This window comes from Phalangium opilio, unplaced genomic scaffold (assembly GCF_054372755.1).
Source record: "Phalangium opilio isolate 3A_F unplaced genomic scaffold, DU_Popi_V2 ptg000002l_1, whole genome shotgun sequence".
NCBI lineage: Eukaryota > Metazoa > Arthropoda > Arachnida > Opiliones > Phalangiidae > Phalangium > Phalangium opilio.
Window position 1 is genome coordinate 12315397 of NW_028324144.1, and position 24274 is coordinate 12339670.

The following is a 24274-nucleotide window of genomic DNA, read 5'->3' on the forward strand; positions in this document are numbered from 1 at the left end:
CGACCTTGCTTTGTTTGGCAAACGTCCGTTAAACAATGTAATATACCATCATGGTATATTAACTTTAAGGCGTTTTGATGAAAATTGAAATCCAAGGTTAATCAGTTGGTATTTTAGAGTAAAGAGTGAAGTACTTGAGGTTTAATCGAGTGGTGAAGGAGGGGGGATTTGGGGTATTTCACCACCCGCGGACGCGGGGTAGTCAGTTCCTGTAGGGTAGGCATGCTGACAAGTCCCTTATTCCCTCAAAACTTTGTCGCCCAGAAGCTTGGCTTACAGGAGTGCGCCCAACTCCCAACATAGTCAAGCACATAATTTTAGTAACAATCCATTGCTGTTCTAAATTTTAACAACGTTGAGGCAGCTTTTTGCCCGGAAAAGGTTTTTTGGCGAATCTATAGCTGTTATGAACTTCTATTGTGTTGATGAACTTGTAGGCACGGCTTGCCAAACCGTAACGTAATTATATAGGGAAACCAAAGAGTTGACATGTATTATTTGGCCTTGATACAGCTTGATGTTCTATAGACACTGACTCAAGCCAATAGAAAGATTATTTCTTTGAATATCTTTGCTGTTCTTAATCCAAAGACGCTCTCACTCTTTGAACACGCCAGTATAAAGTGTCTGTTATTTCGGTGGAGAAGTTGAATATATTTCTTGATTTGTCTATCGAAGTCTTGTTGCGGGTTTTTTTCTAATGATGATGATCATCATATTTTTGAGCTGTGTAGGTTTATTCTTTTATTATACTGGTAATAGCTATGATGAATTATTTTTCTGTTGAAGCTTAGCATGTAGTTGTACGAAATTAGTCTTTAAATTGTATGTTTCAAACTTGAAAATATACACTGCTTGTAGTATTTATTTCGGAATAATTTTGATCTTCGTTATATTAGTTACGTAAAGGGGCGGGGGTTGAAAGAAAACTTTACAATTTACTGGCAATTATATGTTCATTTAAATATAAGATTTTGAGGGTCTATTTTTAAAATTTTGTCACGCAACTCTTAACTTTAAGTTTGGAAACAGTGCTGCTAGAACATGGCAATTATTGTTTTGCGCGTGGGTTACCAAAGGGACAATGAAAAGGTTATTAACTTTTTGGGGAAAAAAATATTCCAGAAGGCTTTGCAAATTGTACCCCTGTTGGATTTACGCAATGCAACCTGCCACGCAGACTACCCCAGCTGGTGAGAAACACAAAGAGATTATGCAAAACTTCCTGGGATATTAATTGGAAAAATGGTTTAGTTGTTTTAATAACAAGGGTAATGTAATATATTGGTAACCACAATTTGGGAAATAATTTTCACACTTTATAAAAACAAATTATACAACAATAGTAGGATATTAGTTATAGGACAAATTAATAAGTTCATATGGCTTTTTTTAAGCCTAACTATTAAATAGTTTAAAAATCAATTTTTGTAAGTGGTATCGGATTGGGTCGGGTACACATTATTGATAAGATATAGAAAGAAAAGGTTATATTAATAGATAATATTTAAACATAAAAGCTTTGCTAATCTTTGATATTGTAACAGGATAATATTAGATTAGATTAATTTAATTTAATTTAATTTAATGTTTTTGAATGGTTTTAAATTGTTAATGTAAAAAAGTTGTGGGCGTCTTAATTTAAAAAAAAATAGCGCGCTTAAAAGAGAAAAAAATGGAAGCTGTGAAACTGATATTTAGAAAACTCTTTGAATATATTAATTTTAATAAGTATTTATTTAAAATTTGGATACGAGTGTCTAAATCTCAGTTCAAAAAATCTGTTCAATGTTAACTAATATGATGAGTTTGTCTCAATAGTTTCACCAGCTTATTAAAGAATTATATTTAATCACATAGCATTACCAACAGGGGTTACGTTTTTAGCGTGTTTTTTACATAAAACACCATTGGGGCAAGAGTACTAAAAACCCTTCACTTGAAAATTCTAAAATTAATGCAAGAATCATCGCCCTTTTTTCGTAACAATAGCATGGCCCTACAATCCTCCCTCCTCTCCCTTTCACGGTTATTATAGTAGGCAACATCAAAATTACTCCAGAACCATCGTTAACCTTAAACTTGCTCTAGGATTAACAATCTTACCCAGTCATAAATTACTTTAAAGTGAATATGAAACTATTAGTATATCTTTGACAGATATGATGCTCCTTTCTGGTATGAATATTGAAATTTTGGACTTTACTCGGGGTAATTTTGATATGGATTCTTCAAGCACGTTAGATTCCCTTTAATGCGTCTGGACTCTTTCCAAGAGCAGAACAGTGACGTCAGTCAAGTTACTGACGAATCTCTCCCTTTTTCTGATCATTGTATCACTGACCTCGTACCAGCCGTTGTCTTTTCTCACAAAGTTCACATAATGTCCCTCGGCCAACGATTCACCTTTATGAATAATCACCCCTTTAGTTTTAAAAAGCATCTTACTCATAGTGACATTTTGATTTTCAAAACTTGATATTTTGGTCGAAATCTTAATTGGTCGACCATCTTTGTAATCGCCACGGAGAAGACACAAAAATACGTACTTCCCGCTGGATATCAATACATCACGCTCTTGTATTTTTGGGTTGTTACAAAATACGCATGGCACCTCTGTTAATCTCATCCTTTTTCTAGAGATTTCCAATCAATTTTATCTCGGTTTTCTAGTGGAAGATTGAAAATGTTGCTTTCAACAATATTCTCCGAATTTTGTTCAACTTGACAATTGGGGCATTTGGTAACGTTTCGCGACTTTGACCAAAAAAGATCTTTCAGAGCTTTAGAGTAATCGGCTTCCATTTCTTGACTTAGTGTCGTCAAAAGGACCATCAAAAATTCACTGGCGTCTTGTTGATCGTTTAGCGTAAAATGATTTCCGACAGCCATTCTCAGTTCCAACCCTTTACGACTGAAGCTTCCTTGAGAACTCTCGATGTCGTTTATCGTGTTATGGAGGCAACGTAAAACTGGTTTTTCAACGAATGATCCATTGTAAGATTTAACCAATTCTCTTAATTCCGGCACTAATAAGAGTAGTTGCAAAACGCTATTAGAATAGCACGTTACTTGGTCATCGTTAGCTAAACCCTTCAAGGGCAAACTATCCAAACTCTGTTGGGTTTTCCTTTTCTTCTTCGGTGTTTCTGCACATCTCTCTTCCTCGCCTTCTAAAAGGCTTTTAGATAGTGTAGGCGCACTTCTTTTCCTACCTCGACTTTCTTTCAACTCCGTTATTTCCAAAAGAGGCAGATCTGGCCTATATTTTTTGCGAAGCCTGTTATACTCCATAATGGCTCGTCCATCCACCTTAATTTTAGTCGGATCGAACTGTAATAGATGGAGTCCGGCTAAGGACGTCACTCTCGATAAAGCCACGTACGCCATGCCAGTTCCGAAGAAATTCGGACCCAAATTCATAATGGCGCATTTTAAACTCATGCCTTGGCTTTAGTGTATCGTAATAGCGTACGCCAGGATGACGGGAAACTGGGAGCGTTTAACGTAAATGTTTGCCATGAGCAAAAATTTGACGCAAATTTTCTCAACTAAAAAGTCAGTGTTAGCGTCATCGTTATTCGGTTCGCGATCTACTCTGAGAAAAATACCAGTAACGTTTCCTTGTTCGTCCTTCTTGAATCCAGTTACGAAACCCATCGTACCATTTACAACGCCTTTTTCAAAACTGATATTCCTTCTGACCATTATTCGGCAGCCAACGCAAAGAACTAACTCGCTCTCCAAACCGCCTGTTTTGGACGGTTCGTTTTGTAGCCCTTGCAGTCTCCTGAGAATGTTTTTATTCATTTTTTTCCCATAGTCAGCGAGTCTATCCTGACAACGAATGACTTCAACTTTCTCGCCGTTTTTTCGCAGCATATCAAAGTTGAATTTTACGCACATGGCTAATTTAGGCATCAAACAAATTGGGTGAAACCCTTCATTGGACAGCTTAATGAAAAGGTCCATAGCCACCTCGATGTTTTGACCTCCCTCAACCAATCTAGTTCCTAAGGTTGTAACATCAGCTTCGGAAATATTTCCAATTCTAACTCTGCTTAGAATGTCGCCGTAACTTTGGTCGTTGGCTTGTCTAACATTTTGCGTTAGTTCATCGTATTTAAAAAACTTCCAAAGATCACTTCCTCCGATGCAATTGAATCTAAGTCTGGCTTCTTCGGAAGTGATTTTGATAAACGCGGGATTTCCTTGAACCGGTGGCAATTGGAAAAAGTCTCCCAAGACAAGAATAAATACAACTCCACCAAATGGTTGGTTCATTTCCCAAAATTCGTTCAGCCTCAAGTGAACGTGTGTCAGTAAAACCGATGAGACTGTTGTGGTGGATACAATAAATAGACTTAGTTTAATTTAAAAGAGTTTTATTACATAATTAAAATCTAACCTCTCAGTGAGGTAGTCACAAACTAAGTGCCCGTTCCGTCCTTTCTTGCTTAGGAAGCCCCTAGCCACCTAGCGGTATAAGTTATAACTAATATCCAGTTACGCCATCTAGACAATCTCATATGATCTATTTCTATATATACAACATCTTTCTTTTCCTTAAGAATTTTAAGTTATACTAAGAGTTTTAAGTTATACAACATCCAACATCTTTCTTTTTCCCAAAAAGTGTTAAGTTATACAACATCTTATCTACAAGTTAATCCGATATCATTCCTAGTTGCTTGTATACATACAATACTAATAAATCATTGTTATTATCATTAAATGTACGCCGGAGATTAGTTAATCTTGGAAACGGATCGGTATTTTGGGTATGCGGCCGGACCGTGTAGGGGGGAACGGATGAGAATGAGATGGTGGTCCTGTCACTGTGATAGGATGTTCTGATGTTGTCCTTTGTGGTGTCATTTGTGCTGCTAAGTGTTGCGGTCGATGATGCATTTGCAAAGTAGACTGTTGAGATGGAGTCTTAGTCAGTTCAGGAGGTTGGTATAATGGTAAGGTACTCAGTGTTGTTTCACTAGGTTGAGTTTGTACTGGAGCTATTGTAGTTGGTGTTTGATTTAGAGTCGTCCCAGGGGGAGGTATCGAAGTTGTTGAGGAGGTTATTGTTGTTGAAAGCGGTGGAGTAGCGTTTGAGTGGGTTATAGTCGTAGCAGGAATCGATGTCGAAGCTGGTGAGTTGATTGTGTTTATTGCAGGAAGCGATGGCGTTGTGGTGGGTAGTGATGCTATTGTTCGCATTAACGTTGCCGACAATGTGGACGAAGGAGTATGGCCTGATGAAGTTAGTGTAGTAAGAGGAGAAGATAAGGGTTCCGTTTTTAATTTTAATTGGGTTCTGGTACGACGAAAGATTTGGTGACGGTCTGTACGAATATTATAAGAATGTGGTTCAGACGCTCTAGAGATAATTGTTGCTGGCAACCAATTACGATGGCTGTCGTAATATCTCACTCTTGTTCCGGGTTGTAGAGGAGGGAGATTTCCCTTGAATCCCTTATTAGCGTGTTCGACCATGGCATCTTGTCTTTCTTGCAATATTTTGCGTTCTTTAGCTGTAGAATAGCGAGGTAGTAGTGATTTATAATTAGTTGTTACGCATGTACGTAGGCGCCTTCCCATGAGCATTTCAGCGGGAGATGGTAATGAGCCGCGAGGTGTAGAATTATGAGTCAGGATAACATATTGCAAGTCCTTGTTGGCCGGTTTTGTCTTGATTATTGAATTTTTTATGGTTTGAACCATTCTCTCAACAAACCCATTTGATTGAGGATAGTGTGGTGATGAAGTTATGTGAATGGTTCCCCACTGCTCCAAAAAGTGTTTAAATTGAGCCGAATTATAAGGTGGACCGTTATCGGACACAAGCCGTTGGGGTGCACCATGTCGTGCGAATACTTGATTTAGAAAGTTTATAACGTGGTTGGATGTGCTTTGAGTTAATTCCTTGACCTCCACAAATTTAGAATAATAATCGGCGAGTATGATATATGTACTGGAATTGACATGAAATAAGTCTGTTGCAACCATTTCCCAGGGTAGTGACGGAATTGGGTACGGTGTCATAGGCATGGCGCGATTGGCTGCACCTTTAGTACCGCAAACATCGCAAGCTTGTATATATGTTGTTATATCAGTGTGCATTCCCGGCCAAAAATAATTCAATTTAGCAACCGCAACGCAAGCGTTAATTCCTTGGTGAGCGCCGTGGACTTCTCGAATAACTTCTGATCGTAGTTCTTGTGGCACCACCAAGGTGTGACCTTTGTAGATTAAATCCTGGTCAATATGCAACTCGTCTTGGAAAGGCCAATAATGCTTCAGTTGTGTTGAGAGTTGTTTCGATGTTTTAGGCCAGGAGGTGTGAATAAAAGTCATAATTTCTTTCAAGTCTGGATCGTTCGCCGTGGCAGTTCGGAAGTGGTCTTGTTGCTTGGGCAACAGTGTCGAAAGGGCGTAAACTGTTGCTGAAGGGCCCTCCAAGAGATCAGTATTAACTAATGTATGAGGTTGTGGCGATCTAGAGAGCATGTCAGCAATGTACAGCTGAGATCCGGGTACATATACAAGTTCCATCTGGTACCGGAAGAGACGCATTGTCAATCTCTGAAGTCTAGGAGTAAGGAGATGAATGGGTTTTTTGAGAATAGCCAAGAGTGGGTTGTGATCAGTTTGTACAGTAAATTTAGTGCAAGCTACATAGTAATTGAAATGTTCACAGGCAAATACAATGGCTAGTAATTCTTTTTCTATTTGCGAATAACGAGATTGAGTCGGAGTTAAGGTGGTAGAAGCATATTCTACTGGTTTCCCTTCTTGTAATAAGACTGCACCCAGTCCCGTTAGGCTAGCGTCAACGGATAATGTTATTGGTTTAGATGAGTCAAAATAGGCAAGGACTGGAGCTGATGAAGCGAGTCGTTTAAGAGAGTCGAAATGTTGCTGATGTTCCTCTTCCCATTGATATATGACATCTTTCTTAAGCAAGAGGCGAAGGGGAACGGTATCATCATTGACTCCTGGTAGAAATCTTGTGATATAATTTATCATTCCCAGGAAGCTCTGAAGAGCTTTTTTATCCTTCGGAGGTGGTAGAGAACAAATAGCTTCCACTTTTGCGGGATCGACTTCAACACCATCAGAGGTAACAATATGGCCCAAGTAGGTTGCCCGATTGACTGCCAGTGACATTTTTCTCGTACCAAAACATAGGTTGTTTTCAAGGGCTCGTTGAAATACCTTAATTAACGATATTTTATGAGTAGGGAGATCTACGTCGGATATTAGAAAATCGTCAGTCGAAATTTGTACTTGTGGAAATTCTTCGATTGGAAATATCGTTCGTAAAGTTCGTTGACAAACCTCGGAGCCCGTGACCAATCCATTGGGGTAACGTAAATATCGGAAACGCCCATAATGAGTAGCAAAAGTGCATAAATGAGAGCTGGCTTCCGATAGTTGAATATGCCAAAAGGCACTTTGAACGTCTAGTACGGTAAACACGGTCTTCCCGGATAATGAGGCGAAGATCTCCTGCGTCGTAGGTAAAGGCAACGGCTCTCGTTTAATTGAAGAATTTAATTTTCTTGGATCCATACATATACGCACAGCAATGGGTTCATGGGCTTGTCTCGGCTTTGGGGTCACCACCATGGGATGAACCCATTCAGAAGGTCCCGATACCGGAGTGATAATAGCTAGTTTCAACATTCGATCGAGCTCTTGACGCACAGGTTCGCGTAAGGCGTGAGGTATCTTGTGAGCGGCGCTAATCGATGGAGTCGGATAAGGTTTTAATTTAATGTCGTGTATTCCCGGTAGTTTGCCCACTTTGTCAAAAAGTGTATGATATTGCTGGGCTATTTCTTCTACGGTATGCTGGACCGCGGTATGTGGGGTTGGCGTAAGTGTTGAGACAGATTTCACTTGGGTTTGAGGTGGAGGGAACTGATGATGTTCAATTATGCTAAGTTGTTGAGCAGCTGCCGCACCAAGGATAGGAGTTCGATCTTGAGTAGTTACGTAGAATGTAAATTGACCGAGAGCTATAGACGAAGAACAACTGGCATCCATCATACCAAGAATGGGTACTTGATGTCCGGAATAGGCCGTTATTTTATAAATAGGCTGTCGCAAAAGTGGACGGGTAGCATGAGGTAATGAATCATAGATCTTCTGAGATATAATATTCACTTGCGAGCCCGTGTCAATTTTAAATACAAGCGGTAAATCACAGAGCAATAGTTGATCATGGATCATATCATCACTAGCGGGGAGTGTAGAATACGTATCGATACTATCCAATTCTTGATGTAGAGTTAGGCAATAACAAACTTGACGGAAATCGTCGGCAAAATCTTCCTGTTCATCGGGTGCAAGGTCGCGTAGTTGTGCAGTAAGTTCGGCAATATTGGATCGGGAACGGCAAACTATTGCCCAATGACCAGAACGGTGGCAAGACAAACAAGTCGATTGTCTAGCCGGACAAGGGGCAGTACGATGGTGTGGTCGACCACAATTTGGACAGGTTGAACTAGATGATTGGTGATTAGAGAAAGGTGCTGTCCGCCTCAGTGGTCCTTGCCGTGTAGCTGGATGATAGGTACGTGCATATGGCGGTGGGCCTTGGTCATTCGATGTATATCTAGAGTGGCGCTGTATAGCGTTAGTTGTCGGTAGACGGCGTTGCCGTTGTATTGCATGAAGTGATTGCATAATGTTGGCATCAGCTGTTTCTGGACCATTATGGCCACCGTTTTGACTCATGACTTGTGCATGGCGTGTTGCTATTTCCTCGGCTTGACATAATTTCACGGCAGTATCCAAAGTGAGATTAGGGGTAGCTAATAAATCTTTGCGAAGCTTCTCGTTTCTAATGCCACATACTATTTGCGTAGCTATTAATGAATCCGTTAAAGTTAAAAATTCGCAGCCTTGGGCCTTGGTCCTTAAATCAGTGACGAATTGATCGATAGATTGATTGGGAACTTGTTTAGTTTGTAGAAAGTTGTAACGGAGATATGTCAGGTTCTTATAAGGTTGGTAATAATCGTCAAAAGCTTTGATAATTACCGCTAATGTGCGAGCGTCGTCTTGTTCGTTAATTGGTAGAGTATTGTATAGCCGACGTCCAGGAAGGCCCACAATATGTAGAAAAGTCGCTCGTTGTGTTGCTATAGTTTCAGCGTGTAGTTTAGTTGCAGCGACGTAAATAAGAAAACTCTCCTTATATTCAGCCCATGATGTAGCTGGATCAGAGCCGGGTTCAAACTCAGGTGGGACTTTGAAGGACGCCATGATGAGCGTAGGATCGTAGAATTTTTTGAAGTTACTTTCACGTTATTAATAATATCCCACCTCTATCACCTTGTTGTGGTGGATACAATAAATAGACTTAGTTTAATTTAAAAGAGTTTTATTACATAATTAAAATCTAACCTCTCAGTGAGGTAGTCACAAACTAAGTGCCCGTTTACGCACATGGCTAATTTAGGCATCAAACAAATTGGGTGAAACCCTTCATTGGACAGCTTAATGAAAAGGTCCATAGCCACCTCGATGTTTTGACCTCCCTCAACCAATCTAGTTCCCAAGGTTGTAACATCAGCTTCGGAAATATTTCCAATTCTAACTCTGCTTAGAATGTCGCCGTAACTTTGGTCGTTGGCTTGTCTAACATTTTGCGTTAGTTCATCGTATTTAAAAAACTTCCAAAGATCACTTCCTCCGATGCAATTGAATCTAAGTCTGGCTTCTTCGGAAGTGATTTTGATAAACGCGGGATTTCCTTGAACCGGTGGCAATTGGAAAAAGTCTCCCAAGACAAGAATAAATACAACTCCACCAAATGGTTGGTTCATTTCCCAAAATTCGTTCAGCCTCAAGTGAACGTGTGTCAGTAAAACCGATGAGACTGTTGTGGTGGATACAATAAATAGACTTAGTTTAACTTAAAAGAGTTTTATTACATAATTAAAATCTAACCTCTCAGTGAGGTAGTCACAAACTAAGTGCCCGTTCCGTCCTTTCTTGCTTAGGAAGCCCCTAGCCACCTAGCGGTATAAGTTATAACTAATATCCAGTTACGCCATCTAGACAATCTCATATGATCTATTTCTATATATACAACAGAGACCATAGAAATTTCATCAATAATTAACAGTTTTAAATTACCCAAAGTTTCTTTCATAATGCTCATATTGTCAGAACTTAGGGAATGGTATTCGGCAATACGCCCATGATCTACCGGCAACATTAGTAATCTGTGTAATGTTACGCCATTAACATTCAACGCTGCCAAACCCGTTGGCGCGGCAATTGCCACGCTAGCAGGATTTTGAAAGCGTCGCCTTACGGCGTTGGCGAGAGTGTCGATAAGAAACGATTTGCCAGTGCCACCAGGTCCCGACACAAAAAGGCACTTGTTTCTACATTTTTCTCCCTCTTGGGAGAAGTGATCCATGATGTGATCATAAATTCGCCTTTGATCCGAGTTTAGTAACGCCACATTGTCAACATCAGTCTCGAAATTCATTTCCATGGCAGCTTCCACATCAGCCATCGCGTGTTCGGTTTCGATAACAATTTCCTTCCCTTGCAGCGCATTTTCATTGTCGTCACTTTCAGTCTCCGAGACTATGGTTTCTGGTTCTTTCGCCTTTTTAGAAGCCTTCCGTTTCTTTTCAACTTCTTTGGAAACCGAGAGTTTCTCGTGGTATTCTCTCATGTCTTTTAACACCGAAAGCGAGTTTTCGAAAGCATCGGCGTATGTTTCAAAATCGCCCAATAGCTCAGTTTCGTCACGCCACGGTTTGAAGAGGATCAGTAGAGCGTGACAATACTGTTCTTTCTCCTCTATCGGGTCGTGAATAAAGTGCTCTATTATGTACGGCTTAATTCTCTTTCTCATGAAACCCAGATTGTTTTTCAACTGGATTACATTCGCATTTTTCTCGACACCCTCAGAGCGCATCGCATAATCGTAAAACTGACCAAATTCCCGCAAACTTAGATTTTCCAAGCTGTCAGGACGATTCGGATATTTGTCGTCGACGAACCCTTTTTGGCAAGTGTCCGTGCTTTCGGGGTCAGTTTCCCTCAATCGCGCGAGTTCCTTGTAACCTTTCAAAATTCTCGATCGGTTTTCTTTCAAGTTAGTGTTTATAAATTCAGTGCTGTCAGACTTGTTGTAAAGGTCTTGGCCCAGCATCATATCGAGAGCTTCATAAATTCCTATTTGCTTGCACGTCAAAGATTTCAATCTATAGGCAAATAATTTTTTGGACAAACTTTCGTTGCCTAACTCGGCAAAAGTTTGGTCCATGTCAGCCCGGTCTCCCTTTGTCACGTAAGCCGTGACATAGTTTGCCACTATTTCCGATTTGTCAGCGACAAATTGCAAATCCATGTTGGCTTTGGAAGCCAAAAGTAGCGTGGGATTGTAATCATTGATTAAAACTTCGTGCTGTTTTCTCGGCAAGTCGTACAGTCGTTTCTGCAACTTTTTCATTTTACGGTGACGAGTAACTGATCTAACAGAATTCATAGTAGCAATGTTTGTTACGTTTCGAGGGAAACCGTAACGACACACTTTCAATCCTTTTTTAGAATTTTTCACCTTCTTATAACAACTGGAGGTGCATTTGTGAGTTTGGAATTTTTTTACCAGCCGGTGTAGTTCCGGACTTACCGATGCTCTTGGCATCGAACACGTGACGTGTTTTTGCACGTAATCCAAAATAGTCTCGGTCGAAGAAGTTCCAATCTTTGGAGCGTCCTTGGCCCACAAAAGCATATGGTAGTGAGGTAAACCCCGAGATTGGTATTCAACCCTCCAAAAATGATGTTCTATCATGCCAAGAACTGGATTTTGCTTACACAAGACAAAGTTGTTTAACAGCGACCGCACTTTGTTGTGAAAGTGCAAATTGACGCTAAGTGGGTCTAAATTCAACAATTCAGCCACCGTCATCGACTCTACTCCTGGAACGTCTGAATTCACTTTTCTCAAGTGATCGTGCAGTTCCATATCATCGTACTCGGCCGGATTAAAAGTTAGAAGCCAGGTGGGAGGACCAAATTCCCGAATCATCGCTAAAACGTATCTAAGAACTTTATACCAGTAGTCCTTCGTTCCTCGAATATGACCCAAGAAAGTAGCTAAATTACTCTCAAGTTCTTTATCGCCAGATTCAACTCGATTGAGCAAATTTTCAACCCCAATTGGCATGGGTTTTTTAACACGAAGAACGTAGTTCAAACTGCTAGAAATCGCTTTCATTTCGCATTCTTGATAAGAATGGAACAAATAGGCGTAATCTTGTCTAAAAATTGGACTTTTGTTCAAAAGACGGGATAAACGATACTCGGTTTCCGTTATTTTCCCAAATGGTCTATCATCGTGCTTGCCAAAGCGACCCCGAGGGAACAAATGAACGAAGCTCATGTATTCCAGATTTTTGTCCCAAGTGCTAACCGGCTCCGCCTCGACGCGCTTCATTTGGTAAGCACCCAATAAATCCTTCGGTGGTTGGACGTTCACCGGATGAATAGAGTAATGATCGTACAGATCATTGGCTTCGCCTTCAGAAAGTTTTCGCAACAAAGCCTCGGGCTGTGTTAGAATTTTGTAGGCGTCGCCTGGTGCAAGGCTAGACTGATTTTCATCGTGCTCCTGCATGTTCGAAGCGTTTTGGTCACCTTGGACGTCGAGACTACTATCCGCTGGTCCTTCTGTTGGAAGCGCAGCGGAAGCGCGTGTCAACGCATCAGATCCATCATTAATTAACGCAAGTGGATCTGTTACGCTCAGTAATTCTTCGGGAGTCAATGAATTTTCATTTCCATCAATTTGTTGCGTGCCACAAATATAATCCTCGTTCATTGTCGAAATATCAATGTCTTTGTAAAAAGGGTTTATCTTTTTCAGCACACTGAATGCTTTCAACACTTTTTCGAGGCAAACAACCTGTTGCCAAACTTTTTTGTCCGCTGTGGGAACGCCATTGACCAAGATATGCAGTTCGTGATTTTTGGGCAATGTCTTGGGAATCATCTTCAAATTTTTCTCCACGGGTATAGGAAGATAAATTACTCTTCCCTTCAAAGCTTTAACCGTGCCAAACTGCATGTTGGAGTTGGTTTTGGTGCCTAACCGCACCACAGTGTGGAAGGCCTTCACAAGCTGAAGTAAAACTTTCTCAAACATGTTTAAACTGGTGACATCTAGTGGAGGATTGTCAACCGCCAAGTTGTTCAGAAAACATCTGATGGGAACTTTACCCTTTCCTAAATCCGTAGCGCAGTAACGACATAGTAGCATGTCTGCTTCTCTCGTGTCGGAATAATTCATTATCCAGCCAGCTCTTAAAATCAGATAGGCCTCGTTCTCAAAAACAGCTCTGTTTACCAGTTTTTCTACTGCTCTTAAATCAGATTTTTTCAGTAATCTTAAACAGCAGTCGCAGGGCGTGTCGTGAAACTCGTTGGTGTTTAGCATTGCCCGAGCGAATTGATTCTCGTAAAGACTCAAGATTTGACTTTCATCGAGACTCGGCTGAGGAGCGTTAACGCTTCCTTCGGGAGCATCGTTTTGTTCCTTATTTAAATTTTTCCCACGTGTAGCAAGGGTTTTCCTTAATTCCGCCATGACATTCGTCACAGACTCGTAATCACCACTTTCAATTTCAGTTGAGATTTTAGTTAACGCGTTGAGTAACGCTTTGACGTGATAAATATTATTCAGAATATTTCTAATTCCCGAATAGTGAGGAGCCAGTTCAGCTAAAGCACGCAAATGACTTTGGCACTCTTCGCTATCAGCGCAGTAAGCAGTGTGTCCTAGGAACGGAACTATTCTCACCACTATTTCGCCCCCATCTGGTGGTATAGACACGTTTGATTTTTTGCAAAATTGTTTTCTTAATTCGCAAAGGTCCAAATCAGAGTCAAAAATTTTAGTCAAAGATTTTTCATTCGCATTGGCAACTGTGTTTACGAAAGCTAGTACTTTTGCAATGGCTCGAGTTCGAACATTACAAATATCACTGCATTCCCAATATACAGTTTTGTTTAAGGTTTCAATAAACCCACCTTCATTGATCACAAAATTTGCTTTTGGATTCTTCTCTTCAGTTTCAACAATGTTGAAGAGATTCGTAACAACACCCGACTCATTAACTTGTAAAACTAGTTCAACATTACTAGTTGCGTTATTGTTTTTCATGTCAACGATATTTCCCATTTCGTCAACAAACAATTCTTTAGTCGAACTGGTAGCACGGTCTCTCAGAACTTTTCTTATACTACCATCAGAATCCAATTTAAAAATTTTGCCGTAATGTGACTCATCGCCATTTTTCAATATTTTACCATTATTTCCAATCACATAATAGGTAGTTTCATGAAAATAGGCCTCTTTCATGCTACTGTGAAGCCTTTTCCCACCCACAACTTCTGTCAAATTGCCAGGGTCAATGGACCCAATTTCTTTGATTTTCTGAACAAAATCCTTAAATTCACTAACAATGCTCGTTAGTTGGGCGTGGTAAGCCGAATATAATTGCCTTTTCAAATGCAATATTCTACCAGCTAGCACTTGGCATTTTAGCTTGTGAGAGATAGACTTCGTGCGTTGTTTTTTAGTCTCACCGTTAAAAGACTCTGACGCCACCAGTCTTTCAGTTAGACGTTTGACTAAAAACCTTTTATAGCTTTCGGCTATAATTTTTTTGTTTTTCGTTTTGAAAATCCCCGCATTGAGGAGCTTTTTCGCAAAACCAAATTTATCTACTTTAGTTGGTTTATGTTTGGGTTTTAATTTTTTTGAGCAAAAAGCAACATTAGTGGTGCCACCTGGTGCCATAGCCCTTTTACAACCTTTTGCTGTACCAAGCGCAAGTTTACGCTGAACATAGTTATTTGCATTTCTTCTCTGAAAATTGTCTTGGTTTTTCAGATATAATTTCTTATTCTTAACTCGCTTAGCTTTCTTTTTTTGCAAAGCTTTACTGTTAACTAACAGTTCCAATTTATTTTGGGCTCTTTCTTTTTGCTTTGCTAAGCGTTTATTTTTTCTCTTTATTTTCTCCCGACAAAACATTACGAAAATTTACGAATCGCACAAGAAAGCAAATGTTTTTCAACCTCTGCAGAGTTGTAATCAGTTCAAGCAGTACCGTATTTGACACGGTTTGCAATGGGTCACAAGGAAACCTTAATCCCACACTGGAACTTGCAATTTGGATACACAAAGAGATCCAATTAATGGACACAAAGAAACCCAATTAATGGGAGCACAGAGAACCCAGTTAATGAGAGCACAAAGAACCCAATTAATGAGAGCACAAAGAACCCAGTTAATGAGAGCACAAAGAACCCAATTAATGAGAGCACAGAGAACCCACTTGCCAAACACAAAGAATTGGCTGAATAAAAGGTACACAGGGTACCTTTTAGGCGCACAGAAAGAACCCAGTGTCAAAAAAAAACTTCTGACAGAATTGCAAATTGTAAAAAGAAAAAAAAATACAATATAAATTAATGAAGATAATATAATTACAAGGGAAAGTGAAACCTATTAAGACTAAGAGTAAATAAGACAATTTCACAATCTGAAATGAGAACAAAAGTTATTGTACAATAGGAACATTAAAAAACCAAAAATACTTAAGTTTATAAATCATATAAAACCTTAAAAATTAAGATTCGTGGCAATTAATATTCTTTTACAAGTCTTCGGAATTGTAAGAGAACGGAACGACGTGGAAATTGTAACAATTCCCGCCAAAAAAGAAGCCAAGAGAATAAGCTTTTTTAATTTATTGCCCTCTGGAGTCTGGAACAGTAGCATGGAGCAATTATACCTGGAAACGTTTCTGTAAAATCATGCTATCACTCCAGTTTAATTGCTCTATGGTACTTCCCCTAGCCCGGGGAATATTTTTGGCGGGAAAGTACTATTACTTATTTACTTGTTAAAGCAAGCCGTTTATCAACCTCGTAAGTATGTTTTAAACACAATTTTTAATAGTTAAAATTATTAATTAACGGGTTTTGAAGCTAAGTCATAAAATTTGAAGTTATAATGTTTAAATTTATTGTCAAACTTTAAACTAGATAGAAAGTAATTGATTGTAAACTATTCAATAAAATTTCTGTTTTTCGGTTTGGGCTTAGTAATGGAAGGCAAAAACATTAAAGTCGTTAATGCCTACTTCTACGGCGGCGGCGGTCGCGGACGGGGCGGCCAGGGCGGCGGTCGCGGACGGGGCGGAGGACGAGGCGGCGGTCGCGGACGGGGCGGAGGACGAGGCGGCGGACGAGGTGGCGGTCGCGGACGGTGGCAATGGGTCCGCACTTGCTACAAGTGCAAGAAGGCCGGCCACATAATGCGGGAATGTCCGCAAAACGGAGGTACTAAATATTTTCGATTGCTTTTCCCAGGGCTACCTAAAAACTTCTATGCACTTCGTTAAAAATCTCATTTAGGGAAACTAGTTTTAAATTTAATAAAATGTTATAGAGAGCTTTCAGTTGGAGCCGAGTCTCGTGACATAATTTACGCTGCCATATTGGAGGGTTTAAAGCAGGAATGAAGCCGAGACCACCCAATATGGCTCCCAGAAGACTTGGGTGGGTGTGACGTACTACTATCCCATCTGAAAGCTCCCTACTGAATTTAAAAAAGACAGTGAAGTTCCCTGCTATCCCTAGGTAGCCCTAATGCAAGCAATCTTAGTTAGAGCCCTTTATCGCCATGGCTCTCATAGCGTAATTTTTTTCTAATATTGGCAATGGGGTAGAAAGATATTCTATGGTATAAAAGTATCTAAAGAAAATGGGATATTAAACTGAAATTGTAGGATTGAGAAACTCTGCATGTAAGACCAAAATGAATTATAAAAAAGTATATCGTACACAAACCAGCCAAAGGTGTTAAAGGCTCAAGCATATATATAGTTGTCTTATATACGGTTACATGATAGGTAATGCAACCACCACCACCACCACAACCACCACTACCACCACCACCACCACCCCAAGCACCACCACCCCAAACACCACCATCCCAACCAACAATATGGAAACACCACTGTAAATATTTTGTAAGTATTAAACCACATTTAAAAAAGTTAACACTTTTATTATATTGGGGCACAGGAAAAGAAGTTACTATTGGGGGTTTTTTTTTCATTAATATCTTGAAAGCCTAAGTTTTAAATATTTTTGCATTCTCAATTCTTTTCTTGAGTTTCAATTAAAAATTTTCATTGAAGATAATTAATATATTTTTTCTTATATTTTTTGTAGCATCATCACCATATTAATTTTCATTCATTTTTTTTGTCAAAAAGCATTTAACCAAATAAATTAATTTCATCCAAAATTATTGCATTCTTTTTAATTCGTTTTAATGGACTAATATTCCATTCTTATTAATCCATTTTAGAAAAGTTTTATTTCCTTTAAAATAATAAATGGTTACCCCAATCATTTGTTTATGCTTTGAACGGGAGAAATGGTTTCCCAGCCATTTTGTAATACCTTAAAGCAAAGCGCGGGTCCAGCGGGTCCCCTACAAGGCGACTTTCCTCCTGTACTCCCGTTTTGGCTTGGCAAAGGCTAGTGGGCGGGATTTATATGGGCACTTATAAATCCCGCCCACAAATGCCTCCTGCCTTCTCCAAGCCAAAACTGGAGTTCGTAAGGAAAGTCAACTTGTAGGGGATCCACTGGACCCGCGCTTTGCTTTAAACTTAAGACACTTTTGACCCGCAATTACGTTATTCCTTGACTTAAAAATGGTTATCTCTTGAACCAAATAATTTTTTCCATCAATATTCATCTATTTAATAAATTAAAGGACCGTTCTAATTAATCCATTTTAATAAATTTTATCCCTTGAACTTAAGAAAACGTTTCCCAGTTATTTCTTTATCCCTTGAATTGAAGACTCATTTTCCCAGCCATGTTGTTATTTTTTAAAAAATTCAATTAACTTTCCCATCATTATTCCATTCTTTTTGATCCATTTTAATAAATTAATGTTCGTTCTAATTAATCCATTTTAATAAATATTATCCCTTTAACTGAAGAAAAGATTTACCAGTCATTTCATTACCCCTTGAACATAGGAAATGATTTCCCAACCATTTTGTTATCTTTTGAAAAAATAAACTAACTTTTCCTTCCTTATTCCATTCTTTTTGATTCAAAACCATTTAGTTTTCGAGTTATCTAAAAAATGGTTGACCCGTTTGAAGCTACAAATATATTTCATAAAAACATTTTCTTATCCCTTTAACTCCTATTAACAGAAATAAACAATTTATACCAATATGAATGTATCATTAATTGCTGTAAGCAAATATTAATAAATGAAACAATTTCTTTATCAACTCGCGTTAATCAATTTCTTCAATCTTCATAACTCAATGAAACTTTGTCGAATTTTAAAGCAAATAAATGGTGTGGTTTCGATTAAACAAACGTTACTAGATGGTCCCGTAGTCCAAGAGTGGGGTTGACAGGGTTTATTTGTTTATCAGTGTGTAAAGGGATTTAATTAGCCTCTATGCCTAATTGCTAATTAAGTCATTATTGTCCAATTGCTAATTCCAATTCAATTAGTTGCCAGTTAATTAGCACAGCTCTGGTTTTTTTGGTGACACGGTTTTGTGATCGTGCGACTTAATCAATCATTTATTCTACCAGCAATTTGACAAACAATTTATCTTCGTAGCAGTTATCATTGGCACCTGGTGATAATTAAAAACAGGCTATTGCTTATTGTTTTCTTGGGCAATGTTAAAATAATCATTATATAAATAAACTGGTCATCGTTTAATTTTTTCTTAGGTAACTAAAAATAAGCACTAAAAAAATAATAAAAAATTTAATAGTTACCCAACAAAAATGATTGGAAGAGTCTGAATAAAAAATATTAATTGGTTTGTTGACAGGGTTTAGTGATCGTGTGATCTATCGATTAATTTACCAGCAATTTCAACGAACAAAATGATGTACGTATTTGTTATCATTGGCCGGTGACACCAGTTTAGAAACCTGTTAACAAACCCTTATGCGTAGAGTTTGCAAAAAGACATGAAATTTAGCACTTAAACTTAATTTTTCTCAAAATCCTTAAAAATGGTCCTAGAAAAAGGTTTAAATTTTCATATGCAAGGCCTAATACCGTTTTGCTTGACTGCATGTCGCCGTCAAATTCCTTTTAAAGCCTAAATCATACTAGTATCCACCCTTGATTTTCATTTCGTAACACACGTTGGATTCCTAAACCTCGACGCGCACAACGATTAGAAGCATTAAAATGCAAACACAACAACACACTGAGCGCATACATTTAAAACAAAAAACCCTCCTTATACATTAAGAGCAGTATGAAGTCATATCTGAGAGAGCGATAGCTCTCTCAGAATAGTAAATAAAATTTCTCACTACAGCTGTTTTCAGGGCTAAAGCGACCGAAAGACGGCGGTAAAGAAAAATTCTCCGGCCCATTAAAGGGAGAGAACGAAATTCAAATGCAAGGCGCGTCCCATCAACAAACAACATTGAATTCGTTTTACGCAATTATAATATTGAAATTTTATACAATGAAGTAATATTTAAGAAAACAAAGCACTACTTTCAAAGTCTAAACTTAAGTACGACGATACGAGAAGGCGAAGTAACGGGCAACGAGAGGTAAACATTTTTTTAAAAGGCAAAAATTAATGGTAAGCCAAGGCTTAGCGCAATTTCACCGCCTTAAAAAAAGTGCCAAGTTTAGAAATAGATTGTGGGACAATAAAAAGGTGGAAAATTATGAAATTAGGCTTATATTAAAGCTTGAAACATACTTTATATTATATTTAAAATCCATCCATGAGCAAATCCTCAAAAAATATGAAAATGGCAACGAAAAAGGACCCACTCTCAAATTTTTTTCCCCTTAAAAAAAATGGCGGCCACAAACGGGGTAATTTATCACGGCGGCAATATTAAAGCAGTCTTATCACACTATCGATAGGCCATTTCAACCAAAAGGCATTAAGAAAAAACAATCGGATTATTATGACGCAACTATACGTAAAAAAAGGCCAATATTGGTCGCGCTGATATTTACCAATAAAACAGCGTATCCATGCTAAAATATCGCAGATTGGGGTAGTTTTTAAAATTTAAAATTAAACATACTTAAAATTAATTTTTCTCAAAAACCTTAAAAATGGTCTTAGAAAAAGGTTTAAATTTTGATATAAAACCGTTCCCAAACGTAACAAACGAATATTTCATTTCAAAAGGGTGGCGACAAAATGGCTAAATTTGAAAAAAACTCCATGTTATTTCTATGGGAAAATTTAACTTTTTCACCAAAAGGGCTGATTAATTTATGGAAATGAAAACCACCCTTAGCAACTTTATTTTTTATACAATAAACTAATGGGTGGATCTTCTTGAAATTTTAACCACATATTGAGGGCCCGAATTGTAGTTCTGTGGAATTTTTTCAAAGCAGTTAATACGATACAAAAAAAGTTATAACCAATCAAAAAACCATCCTTATACATTAAAGTCGGTATGAGGTCTTATCTAAGAGAGCTATCGCTCTCCTAGAATATTGATGTTTATCTTTATTGACTTCTCAAATAATATGCCTTTTCCAAAAAGTTACTGTTCGGTTAGGTTTGGTTTGGTTTGGTTAGGACGTCTCTTCCTCTTTGGGGCGGTTATACACTTCAAGTACAGTAAAACGGCTGGCTTAAAGTATTTTCATAATGAATATAACATAAAAAGTAAATCAATATTAGCAATAAATTTTATTATGTCATATATTGCTGATTTATTACTATTTTGTTCTTATAATCCTTAGTTCTAAAATAATAATTTCGAAAATGTTTCGATCTAGTGTTTATTTTACGTAAGCCGTAAATTGTTTTAAGTTAATTTAATTTAAATTCCATCGGGAAAACCCGGAAGTGCGGGATTTTCGGTGCAATGGGATTGTCCCATTGAACAGCATCGTAAATCCGCCAAAGTGAGGGTTTTCGGTCGAATCTGGTTCGTTCGGTTGAACGGGATTCGGCGCAATGCTACTGAACGTTTAAATAAAGCTAAGTTGAAGTTCAACGGAAATTTGGTTTTCGCAGGAATTAATTCAATCTATGTATTTAAACCGACACCATTCAAATATTTCAAGATAAACCTGCAAATATCTTTAAAACTAAGCTTATAAACCCTTAAACACGATAGGAAGCTAAGCTTATAAACCTTTAGTCATGTTTAAAACCTAAACATATAATCCTGAAAACATGTTATACAACTAGGCATATAATCGTGTAAACACGTTTTGTTACTAAGCATTATAGCACAATAACATGACATATACCACCTTAAACATGTTTAAATACTATATATGACAAGCGATCAACACATTTTGAACCTAAACATAAGGTGTTGCAAACCTAAACACCATTCTTTTTTAAACATGAGTGTTTTTAAACATGATAAAATATCTGTTGCATTTTCGCGTTTAGGCAAGTGCTTAGTTTCTAAGGACTTTTTTTCTGTGTATAAATGTCAAATTCTCATGTCGAATTTGCATAATCTTCGTTCCCGTCATTATCACTTGAGGGCGCCACGCTTTGATGGCTAACATGGCTTTGTACAGAAATTGTAAATCATAGCCCTTCTTATTATGGGCGATAACCGTTATTTTGGGAGAATTGTGGAATTCTTTAAGATAATTTAAAAAATCCAGAACAGGATCATTCCCGAGAAACACCCGTTCTCGAGGGCCGCAGGTGGCGCAATTAAATTGATCAGATTTCTCGAGAATGCATTGATCACAGATTTTTTGAGAAATACATAAGATAGGAGTGTGTAGGAAAGCATTAGGGTTTGAAGGGTCTGGGGTATTTTGAACACATTCGAGATCATAAAAGATAGTAACCGCAGGATGGGTCTTAGCATTTTTAGACGCAGGGTGGGCTTTAGAGTCGGTAACCTGCATGAAACAATAGTGGGGGTGTGGGTTGAATTTATTACAGATGACGCAATAAACTTCTCCGCAAGAATGGGGTGACTTGCGTTTCCCCATATCTATTGTTTTTGCGCAACGGGGGCAATTAAAAACCCTTTGGCATACGGATAAGGTTTTGCTTCCACTAGCCTTATGGGCGTCAAAGCATTCTTGCCCCCTAAAGTCGCGATGGCAGGTCCCGCATCTAATTTCTCCCCCTTCGCAATCTTCGGCCCTTTGACAGGAATAACAATACTTGTTGCAAGCGTGAGTAAAGTCAAAGTTGTTATATCCCACAAGGCACCTCTCGCAGAAATAACGAAAATTGAAGAGAGGTTTAGGTTTAGTGATGACGTCAAAATGGTTTTGATAGTTGAAAAGGTATAGCCGTGGCTTTGGATTACCATCGGCACGGGGATAAAATGTGGTTCCCCGAAAATACGGTAGGGGACGTTTGCTCTAACTGTAAATACTATAATTTGGTATTCAGCCAAGTACGATTGAAATCGAGGTAGAGCACCCGCCCCTGTGCATTCGTCCAATGGTACTTCCGCCGCCAAGGCTAATTCCTCCGCCATCTTCCTAAGCCTCTCTCCTGCGTTTTTCCTAATAGTGGGACGACATAGTGTTTTGAAATCTGCCTCGAGGCTTTTGTCAAGGGTATGCATTGTATGATCCCTGTGTATTCTAGCAAAAACTAGAGAATAAGGGAGGCATAGCCGATCGTTGTTCTTGATCTGAACAATGCATTTTTTCTCCCTGGCAAAAGTCTCGAAGCTACAAATTCCTAGCCTTTTCGAACGGTAGGCGCCTTGGGGCAACCTCACTCGCTGTATGGTTATTCCTATAGGTCCGAGAAAAAACCTTGATCCTCCTTCGGAATTATACGCCTTATCAGCGACTACTTCTAATATAAATCCAATATCTATTTGATCCCTTCTTCTAAAACTAAAGTCCGCGGTTTCAATGCCTGGATTACTAATGCTTGTCATTGAAATTGCAATCATGTCATCGGGTAAACAGTCGTCCAAAACGTATTCTAGGAAGTCGCTTACAGATTTGACGATGTTATTGTCAAATTGTACTTCCATTTCCCATCCATCCAGATTAAAATTGGGGAAGGACACTACCCCGCTAGAAAGTACGTTTACACCTGGTGGTGTAACTAGCGGAGATGGGGGTGGAGGAGTAAGAACCCCACCCCCTACCTGTCCTTCCCCTTCATCCATTGACTCATTCTGAGATGGAGCTATAGGAGGGGTAGTATAACCGTCTAAGAAAGAAACATCGTCGTTTTGAAACGCCTCTTCCAGAGGCGATAAAGGAGGAGAAGGGCTATTGTTTGCCATAGACAGGGTGGGAGACGGAGAGCTATTGATAGACCGAGGGGTTGCATAGTTTGCCAAGAACGTGTCATCGGCATTTAAAAAGGCTATTTCTAACGAGTCTGGAAAGTCGCCTAAAAAACTATCAACTTCAATAGGGAGTTCAATTTCTACATTAGAGTTGGCCATTGCGATAATTTAAAAATACAAATAACACAAAATACTAATAATAAATCTGAATAGGCTTAAATAATAATAATACTAAAACACTTATGATAAAACAATAAAATACTAAAACACTTATGATAAAACAATAAAATACTAAAACACTTATGATAAAACAATAAAATACTAAAACACTTATGATAAAACAATAAAATACTAAACAATAAAATACTAAAACACTTATGATAAAACAATAAAATACTAAAACACTTATGATAAAACAATAAAATACTAAAACACTTATGATAAAACAATAAAATACTAAAACAATAAAACAGTAAAACAGTAATGTACTTATAAAAACTAAATTGAAAGTACTTATAAAAAATACTAAATCACTTGTAAAAAATCTAAGTTAAATTGAAAACACTTGTAAAAACTAAGTTAAAATACTAAAACACGTATAAAAACTATGTTAAAAATACTAAAGCACTAAGATATGGGTCTTTGGCATTGTAAATGTTCAAAAACGTTTTACTTTTAACACGAAATGTGTTGGTAAAAGCTAAGTAACATCATACACTATAACCACTGAAAAGGTTTTGTCAAGACTGTAGTAGGTATAATAGCATTACAAAGAACAAATTAAGGAAAAAAATTATATTTATTTCGAGTTACATTTCAAGTTTTTTTGATTGGTTCTTTTATAATTTAGAAAGGTAATAAGGTATGGAATATATTCTAGAGGGCCGGTAGGCCCTTCTAGATAAGATCCCACATCCTCCCG

The 24274-nt window shown here is 38.3% G+C and overlaps 1 protein-coding gene and 1 long non-coding RNA gene across 3 annotated transcripts; one reads left to right on the top strand and one right to left on the bottom strand.

The window, feature by feature from the left end:
• Positions 1-15256: 15256 nt before the first annotated feature.
• LOC149719826 (uncharacterized) lies at positions 15257-17359 on the top strand. Of its 2 annotated transcripts, XM_089857793.1 has the most exons (3): positions 15257-16224; positions 16255-16386; positions 16959-17359. In XM_089857793.1, the coding sequence occupies exons 1-3, from the start codon at positions 16152-16154 to the stop codon at positions 17069-17071; spliced, it is 318 nt and encodes a 105-aa protein (XP_089713919.1). In that variant the 5' UTR covers positions 15257-16151; the 3' UTR covers positions 17072-17359. The 2 variants fall into 2 exon arrangements, with proteins under 2 accessions (XP_089713919.1, XP_089713912.1); XM_089857786.1 differs by having other exon boundaries at positions 15257-16386.
• LOC149719827 (uncharacterized) lies at positions 17312-19412 on the bottom strand. Its single transcript, XR_016376165.1, has 3 exons — positions 19169-19412; positions 18880-19051; positions 17312-18731 (listed from the first exon to the last, which is right to left on the bottom strand). It is a non-coding gene; the product is annotated as an uncharacterized LOC149719827 (long non-coding RNA).
• Between the last annotated feature and the right edge of the window lie 4862 nt (positions 19413-24274).